The 16,606-nt window shown below is 36.2% G+C and overlaps 1 protein-coding gene across 1 annotated transcript in view; it reads left to right on the plus strand.

Annotated features, from left to right (window-relative positions):
• The first annotated feature begins 9 nt into the window (after positions 1-9).
• The window catches only part of LOC123525374 (valine--tRNA ligase-like), a 43,427-nt gene continuing 26,830 nt past the window's right edge, over positions 10-16,606 (plus strand). The window contains exons 1-13 of the mRNA XM_053539610.1: positions 10-360; positions 1,629-1,701; positions 2,464-2,564; positions 3,322-3,446; positions 4,568-4,732; positions 8,398-8,479; positions 8,689-8,917; positions 9,522-9,701; positions 10,921-11,045; positions 12,407-12,510; positions 13,062-13,143; positions 15,040-15,116; positions 16,218-16,384. Coding sequence (XP_053395585.1) covers positions 151-360; positions 1,629-1,701; positions 2,464-2,564; positions 3,322-3,446; positions 4,568-4,732; positions 8,398-8,479; positions 8,689-8,917; positions 9,522-9,701; positions 10,921-11,045; positions 12,407-12,510; positions 13,062-13,143; positions 15,040-15,116; positions 16,218-16,384 — 1,720 coding nt within the window. The 5' untranslated portion in view covers positions 10-150. The remainder of the gene's footprint in view (positions 361-1,628; positions 1,702-2,463; positions 2,565-3,321; positions 3,447-4,567; positions 4,733-8,397; positions 8,480-8,688; positions 8,918-9,521; positions 9,702-10,920; positions 11,046-12,406; positions 12,511-13,061; positions 13,144-15,039; positions 15,117-16,217; positions 16,385-16,606) is intronic.

Below are 16,606 nucleotides of genomic sequence, written 5' to 3' on the forward strand. Positions count from 1 at the left end.
ATTTGAACAAATACTTCCGGTTCAAATATTGACCTCTGTCTCATGCAATCCATGCAGCTTTGGCTGAAATTAAATAATACTTAAAACCTTTTACTATTATCTGTTCAGTTTTACAATACTGCAGGTTGTATGTGGTAAGGTAGGTGTAAGATGTCAAACACATCAGAGACCAACTCCACTGAGAAGATTGAGGGACAGGGAGGAGCAGATGGGGATGGGGGAGAAGGGCTAACTAGAGTAAAAAGTGAGAAAGAACTTCAGAAAGAAAAGAAGAGGCTAGAAAAACTTGCAAAGTTTGAAGCAAAGAAGCAGAAAAAGGCAGAAGAAGATGCCCAGAAGAAAAACAAGCCTGATTCTGAGGTTTGTTGCCTTATTTGTGCAGCTTAATCATTAATGGGATGACTTATTTTATCTGTCAGCTAGTCTATCTGTCTTTTCATACTGCTTAAGCCCCTTTCATGTATATGGATCGATTCCCAATTGAGGCAGTGCTTTATTTCATATTACAAGGTGAAGGTATATAGGTTAAAAGCTGGTAAAAACAACTGTCTCCGATACTCAGAAGCAGTTTGAAATGAGAGAGGTTAAACCCCTCTAGGTCAGATATTAAGATGGTAGTACTGGGTAGGCTATTCCAAATTTGTTATCTGATATTTAATGGTTGCCATCCTTTTAAGCCTTACCTGTTTTCTGCATTTTACCGTTATGAAAACAAAGAGTTCAAAAATAAAAAAGTCATAAATACTGATCAGACTTACTTCCTCCAGTATATTAAACATTAATATTCATGTAGAAACTTCAAATGAGTTGAATAAAACACATAATTTTATATAAGACTATTAAGAGACTATCTATAAACATGTGCGAGGGAACATCTACCTTAACAGTACACAGCAGACCATTGATGATACAAAATATTTATTCAAGGAAGGCCAGCAGGGCAATTTCCAGGGGTTTCATTTGACCCGGGACCCAGAGTCCGGACCCGGGAGATTTTCAAAAGGTGCTCAAAGGACCCAGCATGATACTTACCTATGCGTCACTTGGGATCCGGGGGCATTTTCCTTTGATAATCCTTTCTCTTGTCATTCATTTCCTAACATAAAACTGTGTCCACGATTAACTCGTGTATTCTAACTCTAAATAAACACTCGCGGTCACTGAAAGCATGCATGCGAATCTCCAATACACTAATAGTGATATGTGTGAGGTATGTGGTAAGATATGGAAGGCGGAGTTATACCACCGTTGAGGGGCGATCGCAAGGTGGGACTTAATGTCTAATGACAGCAGTGAATTTCCAATAATGTTTCAAGCTTACGCTATGTGTTACAAACACAAGCTAATTTAGGGTTGTATACAGATGTTGATGACTGGCACATGTTTGGCGAAATGTGCCACTGGTCATTCATTTTAATTGAGTTTTATGTCAGAGGGGCAAGCCAGTGTTATTCTGCCAACCAGTAAAAGTATAGACTGCTTTTACACTGTATTAAGAAAAAAAAGAATGTTAATGAACATGATCAGTTTTTAGTCAAGCTTACAAAAATGATTCACTGTCAAAAAACAAAAAAGCATCAAAATCAGTTCTCATAAAGTCATTTTTTTTTTTAATTTATTGTTTTTAGAAAAAGAAAGCAAAGAAGGAAGAGAAAACAGTTGTGACGTATGATATACAAACTCCCACTGGTGAAAAGAAAGGTAATATTTGATAATTTTCTGGTAGTCGATTGATTTAAAGCTCTAATTAGCTCAAGTGGCTTACTGGTAGAAAAGAAGGTCAGCTAGTAGAATTACAAGGGAAAACTTTCACACTGCTATGAAGTCACAGCAGAAATTGTTTGGTTTCTGCATTTGTCTGGTCTCGGGGCTGTTTACATTGACTCTCCAGGTAGTCCGTATGAATGCATCTGGAGTTGGGTAAAGAAAGTGTTTTTGTTCTCTGTATGGGACTTACCTTGTCAATCCAAGTAGAAGGAACAAGTTGAATTTGTAAATGCCTATCTGACACAGGCAAAGTCATAATTTGTCCCTAGATTTGTTATGCAGATGACAGTCTTCAATAAAATGCTGTACAGTTTCCGTGTATCCACAGCAGCTATGGCAGTGAGTGGATTCTGACAGACTGACGTTTTGTCAGATAAAATCTCAACTCTGAAGTAGATATTTTTTCACCAGCATTTTGCAATTATGCCAGCTTAAATTTGAAGAGTGTCACTGTCTATTCTATGTTATGCATATAACAAAAGCTTAAATTGCAATACCTGTATCTACTTATTTATAATCAAATTGATGTTCGTGTTGCAAATGAGATCTGGTCAGGATCATTATCAATAATGTTATGATGTGAAACAGATGTACTATCATATCTGGATCTTATTCATTATTCAAATAAATGGTCATATTAAACTAGGGACTATCTCTTAGTTTTCCTACAAACATGATTGAAATGGTTTGTTACAGATACACAATGTGCAATGCCAGAGGGTTATAGTCCAGCATATGTAGAGGCGGCCTGGTATGATTGGTGGATGAAACAGGATTTCTTCAAACCAGAGTACAATGTTAGTAGTGCATTAAAATTTTGTCAGTTATGTCTTCATATTCCATAAATTTCCTCTTTTAAGTACAAGTCAGATGTTCAGACTAGATTTGAAAAATACCTCTTAAAAATGCTTCTTTAAATCTAGAAAAAAATAATTTGAAAGGTTATTGTTCAATATAATAGATTCCAGATGTTTGTTTGTTTGTTTTGGGTTTAACACCGTTTTTCAACAGTATTTCAGTCATGTAACGACAGGCAGTTAACCTAACCAGTGTTCCTGGATTCTGTACCAGTACAAACCTGTTCTCTGCAAGTAACTGCCAAGTTCCCCACATGAATTATCAGAAGTGGAGGACGAATGATTTTAGACACAATGTCAAACTTGTGACCCCGCTATCCGTAGACAATGTTCTCCCTACTGAGCTAAGCGGGCGGGCACATTCCAGATGTACTGTAATTTCTGAAAACTTATTTATACACATTTCTTGTCATTAAAAAGTAAAAAGGACGGTCCTTGCTAGAAAATATTTGGAGAAATTAAATCTCCCTTGACTTCACCCTAAAGCAGTGTGAAGATTTGACTGTCAGGAAACTTAAAGCACTTAGTATACTTGGCTTTTAGTTTCACAGACTTTTAAATGTTGCTTTTTTAGTTTTTGGTGAAAACGCCATACAGTCCTTAATGTTCCCTGTTAAATGATCCTGAATTAAAAAAAAATTTTAATTTAATTATGTTCCGTCTTAAAATTCATAAAACCAGTTTGAAACTGTTACAGGATGCCAAGATGGACACAGAAAAGAGGGGATTGTTTATGATGGTAATACCACCTCCCAATGTCACAGGATCTCTTCATCTTGGACATGCTCTAACCAATGCTGTGGAGGATTGTCTCGCTAGATGGTGAACTACTTTTTTGTTAAATTTACAAATTTCCTTGTTATTACACTCTTATGATGATTATGTGTACTAATAGGGATATTGCATCTGCCACTAGAGGTATGTGAACTTGTTACAAGTCTTGTAGCAGTGATTATTTTAAACAGCATAAAGTTCTAGTTGTTAGTTACAGAACGTTGAAATTGATTTTAAAGCAGCAATTTAGGCTTTTGGAAAACTTATTGATCAGTAGTTGCTAGAACTGAAACGTAAAATGTAGATGTTTCAACAAAGTGAAAGCATTTGCCCTGTTATTAGAATGTTTTCAAGCATTTGTGCACTGTTCAGTGTTGTAGTGCATTTAGGTGAGCAGTTGTCTCCATGGACGGTTCCAAAACTGCTAGTCATTAACGTTTATGTATAAAACAGACTGTCCAGTCAGGACTGTCAAATACCACTGACTTAGTTCACACAATAGACTATGTGCATTTTGTTTGTGATACCGCTTGCGAGCACTTGATCTGGGTATGAATAGAATAACAATAGAGGGAGGAGTTAGATGAAATTTATCGACAAAAACTGGAACTGTCCATTGAGGTGGAACCCATTTTACTTATCTAGGATACATAGATTTTGAAAGTTATGATTCACAAACTTTAATTTCTAAATTTATTACTGTTGTAAAAACTGTTTAATTTCTAAATTTATTTATTACTGTTGTAAGGACTGTTTAATTTCTAAATTTATTTATTACTGTTGTAAGGACTGTTGGCATTTTATTCTATTCTGATATTAATGCTAAGGATATAAAAATTCAGGCTGCTGCAAAATGACCATTTGTGATGTAAAGCAATGCTTAAATTTCATGGATATGTCTTTATAACATGTATTTTAATAACTGCCTGAAATGTTAAGTATGTACACTGCAATCCTTCTGTTTTGCAAAAGATACAAGAAAGGGAAAGGTCTTGAAAGTTCCGATGACATCAAGGTTGAGCAGTCCCTCCAATTAATAGAATTAAAATAATTCAAGAAAGGTCATCTTTGAGATAAATTTTGAATTTCCCGCATAAATTTGGTACATTTAGCAGGTTATATAATACTTATAATGGATTTCTATTCTTATAATGGATTTCTATTGACAGGCATCGTATGAATGGCAAAGTGGTACTATGGAACCCTGGCTGTGACCACGCTGGTATAGCTACACAGGTTGTTGTAGAGAAAAAATTGTGGAAGGAACAGAAAGTTACAAGACATGCACTTGGTAGAGAAAAATTTGTAGAACAAGTCTGGAAATGGAAAAACGAGTATGTTTGTTTTGGAAATGGATTTTTAGCCCACCATCATCAGATGGTGGGCTATTCAAATCACTCTGCGTCCGTGGTCCGTCTGTCCGTCATTCCGTCCGTCTGTCCGTTAACAATTTCTCGTTATCGCATCTCCTCAGAAACTACTGGGGGGATTTTGACCAAACTTTGTCAGAATGATGTATTGGTACCCTAGTTGTGGCCCCCTGAAAATCAGACTGGTTCAACAATTTATCAGTGAGTTATGGCCCTTTGTTTATTCCTATAATTTACATAGATTTATATAGGGAAAAACTTTTAAAATCTTCTTGTCCAAAACCACAGAGCCTAGGGCTTTGATATTTGGTATGAAGCATCATCTAGTGGTCCTCTACCAAGATGATTCAAATTATTTCCCTGGGGTCAAATATGGCCCCGCCCCTGGGGGCACATGCTTTATATAGACTTATATAGGGAAAAACTTTGAAAAACCTCTTGTCCGAAACCACAGGGCCTAGGGCTTTGATATTTTGTATGTGGCAAGATGAACCTTGACATGAGTTGACCTTGATTTTGACCTAGTGACCTACTTTCACATTTCTGTAGCTACAGCCTTCAAATTTGGACCACATGCATAGTTTTGTGCACTGAAAAAAATTTTGACCTTGACATTGACCTAGTTACCTACTTTCACATTTTTAGCTCACCTGTCACAAAGTGACAAGGTGAGCTTTTGTGATCGCGCGGTGTCCGTCGTCCGTCGTCCATGCGTGCGTCCGTGCGTGGGTGCGTCCGTCTGTAAACTTTTGCTTGTGACCACTCTAGAGGTCACATTTTTCATGGGATCTTTATGAAAGTTGGTCAGAATATTCATCTTGATGATATCTAGGTCAAGTTCGAAACTGGGTCACGTGCCTTCAAAAACTAGGTCAGTAGGTCTAAAAATAGAAAAACCTTGTGACCTCTCTAGAGGCCATATATTTCACAAGATCTTCATAAAAATTGGTCAGAATGTTCACCTTGATGATATCTAGGTCAAGTTCGAAACTGGGTCACGTGCCTTAAAAAACTAGGTCAGTAGGTCTAAAAATAGAAAAACCTTGTGACCTCTCTAGAGGCCATATATTTCATAAGATCTTCATGTAAATTGGTCAGAATGTTCACCTTAATGATATCTAGGTCAAGTTCGAAACTGGGTCACGTGCGGTCAAAAACTAGGTCAGTAGGTCTAAAAATAGAAAAACCTTGTGACCTCTCTAGAGGCCACATAATTCAAGAGATCTTCATGAAAATTGTTCAGAATGTTCACCTTGATGATATCTAGGTCAAGTTTGAAAGTGGGTCACGTGCCATCAAAAACTAGGTCAGTAGGTCAAATAATAGAAAAACCTTGTGACCTCTCTAGAGGCAATATTTTTTATGGGATCTGTATGAAAGTTGGTCTGAATGTTTATCTTGATGATATCTAGGTCAAGTTCAAAAGTGGGTCACATGCCTTCAAAAACTAGGTCAGTAGGTCAAATAATAGAAAAACCTTGTGACCTCTCTAAATGCCATATTTTTCATGGGATCGGTATGAAAATTGGTCTGAATGTTCATCTTGATGATATCTAGGTCAAGTTCGAAACAAGGTCATGTGCGGTCAAAAACTAGGTCAGTAGGTCTAAAAATAGAAAAACCTTGTTACCTCTCTAGAGGCCATACTTGTGAATGGATCTCCATAAAAATTGGTCAGAATGTTCACCTTGATGATATTTATTGGTCAGATTTGAAACTGGGTCACGTGCCTTAAAAAACTAGGTCAGTAGGTCAAATAATAAAAAAAACTTGTGACCTCTCTAGAGGCCATACTTTTCATGGGATCTGTATGAAAGTTGGTCTGAATGTTCATCTTGATGATATCTAGGTCAAGTTCGAAACTGGGTCAACTGCGGTCAAAAACTAGGTCAGTAGGTCTAAAATAATTAAAATCTTTTGACTTCTCTAGAGGCCATATTTTTCAATGGATCTTCATGAAAATTGATCTGAATGTTAACCTTGATGATATCTAGGTCATTTTCGAAACTGGGTCACGTACGGTCAAAAACTAGGCCAGTAGGTATAAAAATAGAAAAACCTTGTGACCTCTCTAGAGGCCATATTTTTCATGAGATCTTCATGAAAATTAGTGAGAATGTTCACCTTGATGATATCTAGGTAAAGTTCAAAACAGGGTCACGTACCTTCGAAAACTAGGTCAATAGGTCAAATAATAGAAAAACCTTGTGACCTCTCTAGAGACCATATTTTTCAATGGATCTTCATGAAAATTGGTCAGAATTTTTATCTTGATAATATCTAGGTCAAGTTCAAAACTGGGTCACATGAGCTCAAAAACTAGGTCACTATGTCAAATAATAGAAAAAACGACGTCGTACTCAAAACTGGGTCATGTGGGAAGAGGTGAGCGATTCAGGACCATCATGGTCCTCTTGTTGAAGGTACAGGCTTCAAATTTGGACCACATGCATAGTTTCGTGTTCCGAAATGAAATTTGACCTTGATTTTGACCTAGTAACCTACTTTCACATTTCTCAAGCTACAGCCTTCAAATTTGGACCACATGCATAGTTTTGTGTACCGAAATAAACTTTGACCTTAAGATTGACCTAGTGACCTACTTTCAGAGTTCTCAAACTACAGCCTTCAAACTTGATGCACATGCATAGTTTTGTGTAGAAAGAACTTTGTCCTTGAAATTGGTCTAGTGACCTACTTTCACATTTCTCAAGCTACAGCTTTCGAATTTGGACCACATGCACAGTGTTGTGTACGGAAATGAAAATTTGACCTTGAGCTAGTCAATAAGTCTTGAAATTTGGAACACTCAAAAATGGCACATTGGTGGGCACCAAGATCACTCTGTGATCTCTTCATTTGAAGAACAAGTCTGGAAATAGACAAATGTGTATGTTTGTTTGTAGAACAAGTTTTGAAATAAAAATTAGTGTGTTTTTTCGTAGAACCAGTCTGGAAATGGAAAAAGGAGTATGTTCGTTTGAGGAACAAGTTTGTTGTGTTGGGTTTATGTTCATACTAATATGACCACTCCAACTTAAATGATGGAGGAAGACCCAAAGTGCCCTCTGGCATTATTGTAGAAATGGATGGGAACCTTTAGAAAGACATTGATATTAAAAAAAAAAAAAGTTGGAATCCCATAGGGAGAGTGCATATCTGCAATTTGTGTGGTCATGAGTTTGATACCAAGGCAAGGCATAAGTTTCTCATGATGATTTGATAAAAACATTGTATTTGAAAAATAAATTGGCAGTTACTTGGCTTGAACATGTTAGTACTAGTACAAAATCCAGGAACACTGGTTAGGTTAACTCGCCGTTATGTAAGTGAAATGCTGTTAAAACATGGTTCTGACCCCAAAATGAGCAAACCAGATGATCAGCTGAAATCATTTTCTTTCAGACTTGAACCAGCACAAGATCAGAAGAATAAGTTATTGATTTATTATCATGTACTGCCAGAGAGAGGTCACTTGTGAACCATTGTTCTTGTAGTAAGGTTTAAATTCTAAAGAGGGTTGCTTCTCAAATGGGAGCTGATTTAATACTATGTTGCAAGCAGTTTTAAATAACAACTTAATTGTAAGACATTTTGATAAAAAAAAAAACACTATTTTTTTCTGACAGGAAAGGAGACAGAATCTATCATCAGTTGAAAAGACTTGGCGGTTCCTATGATTGGGATAGAGCATGTTTTACTATGGATCCAGTGAGCACTTTCTCTGTTCTTTGAAACTTCTGTCATTCTAGAGAATTTTATTGTGGCTTAACTGTTTTGTTTAATGTTATCAGGCTGCATATTAGCTTTGCTTGATGTCATAAATAATACTCAAAAGTGTTGGTAGATTTAAAGGAGCTTGGAATGCAGAAAGACTAACAGAAACATCTGGATGAAGAAAATGTTTCTCTTTGTTTCAGAAATTATGCCGAGCTGTCGCAGAGGCATTTGTACGTCTTCATGAAAAGGGGCTAATTTACCGTAGTGTGCGACTGGTAAATTGGTCATGTACACTGAACTCAGCGATTTCTGATATTGAGGTGGACAAAAAGGAGTTGACTGGTCGAACTTTATTACCAGTACCTGGTTACTCAGAGAAGGTCGAATTCGGAGTACTAGTCTCATTTGCTTATCCAGTAGAGGATTCTGGTTAGTTCTTTATTATGTAATGTTGTACATATCCTGTTACTTGTCATATATGGTGGTGCACTGACTGGATAACATTTCTAAATTTTAAATTGGGATTGATGGGGGTGGGGGATACATTGATGTGAGCATATTAAGTAAATGACCCCACAATTGGGTCACAGTGCCATCCGCCACTTTTGGAATTTCCTACAATGCGATGCAAGTTCATCAAAATTTATTCAGATGGCTTCTAAACTGAGGCAGTTTTATTGTGTAAAATTCTAATTATAACTTTGCACTGAATCTATCTAAAACTGGCTCTAAAACGTTCTGAGCTAGTGTGGTCTCTGAAAATGTTGTTAAGATAAATAAGTAGGCCACAAACAAATTTAAGTAAGATTGAATAAGATCAGTCAACTGTATGTTAATATATGAACAGTTAATACCAAGGAAAATAACTTACGACATTGAACTGTAGTTATGTTGAAAAAACAATTCTGTTTAGTTGGGTTAACATTGAAACAACTCCATAAATGCAACTGCGTATGAAATTCCATTTTTATACGCTTAGAAAAATGTAGTGTTCACATTAAGTGTTGGACAGCATTGTATTTACACTTTCCAGATGAAGAGATAGTTGTTGCTACAACACGTATAGAGACAATGCTTGGTGATACAGCAGTAGCAGTACATCCGACAGATGATAGATACAAACACTTGCACGGGAAATTCGTGCGGCATCCCTTAATAGACAGGAGAATGCCAATCGTATGTGATGAGTTTGTTGAAATGGGCTTTGGAACAGGTACTTTATATTTATATAACAAAAGTGTTCTGCATTTGAGGTAGCATTGTGAAACAGGGAGTGGCAGTTTACTGCAATCCCTAATTCCCACAGTTCAGCTAATGTACTTGGTTGAACTGCAGGATGGGCCTTTGTGGCAAAGTGGTTGAAATTAGCTGACTTTGAATTGTTTGCCCCCAGTCTCCAGCTGGAAGCCTCTATTTGTGATAGAGGTTTAGGTTTGCTAGCTGGTTTGCAAAAGGTGAAAGTTTCTGCATGTGCTAGAAATTCTGGAAGAGGGACATATTGGGTCTTTCTTCATCATTGAAGTAGAGTCACTATATGATCAAAATTATGTAGATGTACTTTAGGCAACTAACAACAAAAACATGCAGAAAGCAGTTGCAAAGCTTTGTTCAGAATATTTGTCTTGAAATCTCAATCAGTGTGAATATATAGATGTGTTTACCAGTAAACATATATGGATAATTTTACTTCATTTAATGAGTTTGAGAGATCTTTTGACTTCTGTCTTTCTCTGAAAGATGTTTAACTATTCGCAGAAGCTAGTATAGGGACTTAAATTTGATTAAATCCAAGAATATAGCATCAAGTTCAATCTTAACTTATTAAATTTTCATGTTGTGAAAAAAAGCTAATATAAACACTGTGAAATCCAAAACTGGAAGTTGTTTGCTTTCAGGTGTCTTTTTATGCCCCTGGCATCTACTGATGCGGGAGGCATATAGTGATTGTCCTGTCCGTCCGTTCGTCTGTCCGTCCATACGAGGTTAACGAAATGGGACCGTTTCGTCTAGCATCAATACCCCTTATATGAATGACTTGCTACTAATGCAGATGTAACCTGTGACCATTCCTCATCTTCAGACATCACCTGACCTCAGCTTGACCTTGACCTTGACCTCATTTTGGACTTAAGTTGCTTTATATGGGCTATCTTTTGGTTAACCAAATGGGACCGTTTCGTCTAGCATCAATACCGCTTACAAGAATGAATTGATACTAATACAGATGTAACCTGTGACCATTCCTCATCTTCAAACATCCCCTGACCTCAGTTTGACCTTGACATTGACCTCGTTTTCGACTTAGGTTGCTTTGTATCGACAAGGATGCCACCGGGGGCATCAAGTGTTTATTGAACGCAGCTCCTTGTTTTGAGATATGACTTTCTCCATTTAACAATATATATTTTATGTTGTACCTTAATTCCAACTAGGTGCTGTAAAGATAACACCTGCTCATGATCACAATGACTATGAGGTTGGTGTACGTCACAGTCTGCCACTGCTGACCATCATAGACGATAAAGGTTTCATCACGTCAGATTGTGGAAAATTTGCTGTGAGTAAAACTTAATGACTAAAAATATTGTTTCTATTTTATGATACATGTATCATCATTGATTAATCATTGGTTGACTTCAGACAGGTCTAAAAGAAGGAAAATTGTTTAATTACACATCCATTAACAAAGTTTATGAGAGGGCATACTTGAGTTACCATGCTGGTGCGTCTGTCCATCCGTGTGCCTGTAATATGGAAAGGATGGATGGATTAAGAGCATTTTAGGTATGTAATGATAAGATACAGGTTGAGGATGATTGTGTACAATCCACTAATTTTACCAGAAATAGGACCCCTTTTCAACTCGTCAAAATGTTAACTTCTTTTTAACTAGTAATTGGCATATATCAAAATGCAATGGCACATAGCAATAGGCAGAATTTCATAATGAACAGTATTTTCAACTAACAGCATAAAAATGTATATTCTCTTGACAATTTTTATCATAGAAATTATCTGATATCCGTCATGGCTATAACAATAGTACTTCTTTGGTGAATAATGGTTACTTAAACCTTCCTGTTTTGCATAGCAAACAATAGAATCATCTATTCAACCACTCATTTTTTGTGCACTAGCCTGCCAATTATCAGCTACATGGTTTGCACAGGTCTTGAAAAGTACTTGAATTTGATGCCTAGTACTTGAAAAGTACTTGAATTTGAAACTGCCAAAAACTCCTTGAAAAGTACTTGAATTTTGAAAAAAACGAGTAAATTTTGATAAATTGTCCTTGAATTGATGTTCTGCGAATAGAAAATCAGAAAAAATAACAGATCAGACCAAAATATAGAAAAATAAAGATGAACAAATGACAGACCTATCTTCGACAGGGCTTACCGACGAGTAAATGATAGTACGGTACGGTATCGGGACGGATTTTAGTACTCTTAACGCAATTATCACAACGTGAAATTTTATCGGTGCTGAATAGGAGGTTTTCCGGGTTATTGTCGCGGTGTTTATTTTGTAGAAAATCGACAGAATTCGTCATGAGTAAAAGAAATAAATCCGACAGATGCGATTTTGTAGTCCTTGAAAATGGGGAAAACATCCTTGAAAAGTACTTGAAAAGTACTTGAATTTTGTTTTGAAAGTTCTGTATGAACCATGAAGCTAAATCAATTCATGTGCAAACCTGTGTTCTTCTTAGCAAATTGTTGGCAGAAGATAAAATGTTTGAAGTCATTTGTCATCCATGCTTGATTCATTTAGGGGAAATTATCAGCTTCTGAATGAGAGCATGCTTGTTCTGTCTCAGAATCTAGGAACACAGGTTAGGTAAAATGGCTGCACAGATTTTAAAACCTAGAGAAGCTATAAGGAAATTATTTGATATTACTTTTTTTCATCATGTAGGGTATGAAAAGGTTTGAAGCAAGAAAGGCTGTATTAGAGGCCCTTAAAGAGAAGAATTTGTTCAGAGGAACAGTAGACAACCCTATGGTTGTACCCATCTGCAGGTAATATTTGGACATAACAGTTATATTGTTTCTTGATCATACCTTAAAACATAACGTAATTTTACTGAAGCAAAAATGTTTTTTGTCACCTGAAACACATGGAGACATTTTCTTGGCATCATTTAGTCTTTTGTTGCAGATGCTGTAAAATTGACTCGAAAGCTGCTTAATTTTAGCTTAGATGATTTTTCAGTAGACCAGTCTGATGTATATCAGCATTAATTAAGAAATAATAGACCTTGTTTCTTCAAGATCTGTGTTTTGATACAGGCAAGAAGACGATGTTATTGCTTCAGTCTATGTCTTGTGTATGCATAGAGTTTCAGGCATCTCAAGTTAAAATTATTCACTTCTGCAGTGAAAAGCGAGTGCTAATCATTGTTGAAAATCTTGTTGTATGAAGGTTCAGACTGACCTTCACAACTGTCAGCTTGTCAGACAGACTTCTATACACTGTATTTTGGTTTTTACAGGAACATCAAACTCTATAGCCAGATCAGAACTGTTTCTTTTAATGGAAGTTGAAAAAGTTAAAATTATTTCCATTTTAGTCGATCAAAGGATGTGATAGAGCCATTGTTGAAGCCACAGTGGTATGTTGATATGAAGGATATGGCAGCAGATGCTGTTCAGGTATTTCTTCGTATAAACTGTAATATTAATCTGTGAATGAAAATTTGCTACATTCTGTTTTTAGCTCACCTGTCACAAAGTGACAAGGTGAGCTTTTGTGATCGCGTGGAGTCCGTACTTGCGTCCTTCCATCCGTCCGTCCGTAAACTTTTGCTTGTGACCACTCTAGAGGTCACATTTTTCATGGGATCTTTATGAAAGTTGGTCAGAATGTTCATCTTGATGATATCTAGGTCAAGTTCGAAACTGGGTCACGTGCATTCCAAAACTAGGTCAGTAGGTCTAAAAATAGAAAACCTTGTGACCTCTCTAGAGGCCATATTTTTCATGAGATCTTCATGAAAATTGGTCAGAATGGTCACCTTGATGATATCTAGGTCAAATTTGAAACTGGGTCATATGCGGTCAAAAACTAGGTCAGTAGGTCTAAAAATAGAAAAACTTTGTGACCTCTCTAGAGGCCATATTTTTCATGGGATCTTTATGAAAATTAGTCAGAATGTTCACCTTGATGATATCTAGATCAATTTCGAAACTGGGTCACGTGCGGTCAATAACTAGGTCAGTAGGTCTAAAAATAGAAAAACCTTGTGACCTCTAGAGGCCATATTTTTCAAGAGATCTTCATGAAAATGGATCAGAATGTTCACCTTGATGATATCTAGGTCAAGTTCGAAACTGGGTCACGTGCGGTTAAAAACTAGGTCAGTAGGTCTAAAAATAGAAAAACCTTGTGACCTCTCTAGAGGCCATATTTCTCAATGGATCTTCATGAAAATTGGTGAGGGTGTTCAGCTTGATGATATCTAGATCAGTTTCGAAACTGGGTCATGTGTGGTCAAAAACTAGGTCAGTAGGTCGAAAAATAGAAAAACCTTGTGACCTCTCTAGAGACCATATTTTTCATAAGATCTTCATGAAAATTGGTGAGAATGTTCACTTTGATGATATCTAGGTCAAGTTCAAAAGTGGGTCATGTGCCTTCAAAAACTAGGTCATTAGGTCAAATAATAGAAAAACCTTGTGACCTCTCTAGAGGTAATATTTTTCAATGGATCTTCATGAAAACTGGTCAGAATTTTTTATCTTGATGATATCTAGGTCACATGTGCTTAAAAACTAGGTCACTATGTCAAATAATAGAAATAACGACGTCATACTCAGTTCAACACTGGGTCATGTGGGGATAGGTGAGCAATTCAGGACCATCATGGTCCTCTTGTTTATCTTTTGGTAGAATTTGTGAATTAAGCCAACTATTGACCATGTCATATACACCCAAATATTTACGTTCTGCGTATGCATTCCATGGATAAATATGACAATCATTTTGCATGAACCACAAAAGGAAAGTTACAAAACTCCACATAAATGATAACATGCCACTGTTTGACGACACCCATGTGTACAGAGAGGATGTTACTTGGATAACATCACAGTTGTTTGTCTGGTGAACTCAATGTCCAGGAAGCTGATTCTAATGTATAATACAGCAACATTTGTGCAGTTTATAAAAAAAATCTTGTTGAAAAATAGAAAGCTAGCATAGTTCATTGATTTGCCATCCATATTTTGCCATTCATTTCACATGAACTCCAAAAAGAAGTTTATTTTTCATTTTTCTAAGAAATATGGTACCATTTGGCAGATTTACATATCGGATGGCACAGATTTATATTTAGTTTGGTATTTGTTGGCTTGGCATTTATGCTAATAATAGTTAGAATAATACTGTTTCAATGCTTTTCGATATGAAAGAATTTGCAAGTTTGTTTTATTTGTTTGAAGCACATCTGTGCTTGTGTTTATATTCTTTGATTTTATAGGATACTTTATGTACTGTGTTTGTGTTTATATTCTTTGATTTTATAGGATACTTTATGTACTGTGTTTTAGCTTGTAAGAGATGGAGAGTTGAAGATTTTACCAGAGATGCATGTAAAGACTTGGTTTAACTGGCTGGAAAACTCCAGGTAAATCCTTATTTTATGGCTCAAAGATAAAAAATGCAAAATTAAGTCATTGTGAAGATATATTTTATTCAGGCCTTGTGACCAGTTGAAGCCTTGATATGAAACAAAGCAAGAATAAATGGATGTCATATTTCAAGGAGATGTAGATGTGTAGTTTTCCAATTATATTGAAATATCAACTCCCTGTGTGCATAATTTACCCATTTTTGAAGATTTTTTCAAGGGTGTATGTGGGTGGGGGTGGTACTAGAGAAATAATTCTGCAGAAACTAGTTAGGTATATTCAAATTTTTCATGCATGTTTTGGAAGTATTCTACAAGAACAACTTTGTTAAACTCTTTACAGATTACTTCTTTTTTAGCTCGACTATTCGAAGAATGGGAGCTATCCTACTCGCCCCGGCGTCGGCGTGAGCGTCACACAAATGTTAAAGTTTACATACACGCCCCAAATATTTTCAAAGTCCATTGAGATATTGCTTTCATATTTTGCATACTTGTTTACCATCATGACCCCAGTCTGTAAAAAGGAGGAGGCAACTCTATCAAGCATTTTGACTGAATAATGGCCCCTTTTCGACAGAATAAATGTTAAAGTTTGCGTACTACCCCAAATATTTTCAAAGTCCATTGAGATATTGCTTTCATATTTTGCATACTTGTTTACCATCATGACCCCAGTCAATAAAAAGGAGGAGGCAACTCTATCAAGCATTTTGACTAAATTATGCCCCTTTTTGACTTGGAATAAATGTTAAAGTTGGTGTACCACCCCAAATATTTTCAAAGTCCATTAAGATATTGCTTTCATATTTTGCATACTTGTTCACCATCATGACCCCAGTCTGTAAAAAAGGAGGAGGCAACTCTATCAAGCATTTTGACTGAATTATGGCCCCTTTTCGACTTAGAATATGCTTATTGTAATGTTTAAGTTTTACTCATAGCTTATATTATACTGTCAAGCACTGAGAATAGTCGAGCATGCTATCCACTGACAGCTCTTGTTGACAAAACTAAATTTTTTTAAAAACAGTTAAAATTAATGCGTGGCAGAAATTTTTGTTATTTGTAAATTTACAGGACTGTGTAACCCCCAAGTTATTGGGGACATCGATCCCAGCATTTTTTTCAGCATAAAGATCCAAGTGTCCCACAAAAGGGACACAGATGGACATATTGGATATGTGCCCGCACAGAAGATGAAGCCAAAGAAAAAGCAGCAGAAAAATTCAAAGTGTCGAAAGATAAAATTACGCTGAAACAAGGTAAGTCCTCGTATGAATTTATTCTTGAAGTGCACGATTTCAAAAATTCTAACTCAATAGTTGAACTTATAGCACCTATGTTGCAGTATGATATATCAATGATCTTTGAATGAAATTGTTGATTTTGAACATGGACCAACTAAACAAGTATTAAATTGACAACTTCATAGCATATTTGTTATAGTTTTGAGAGACAAATAATCTGATATTTTACCACTTGCT

The sequence above is a fragment of the Mercenaria mercenaria genome, chromosome 3 (genome assembly GCF_021730395.1).
Source record: "Mercenaria mercenaria strain notata chromosome 3, MADL_Memer_1, whole genome shotgun sequence".
NCBI lineage: Eukaryota > Metazoa > Mollusca > Bivalvia > Venerida > Veneridae > Mercenaria > Mercenaria mercenaria.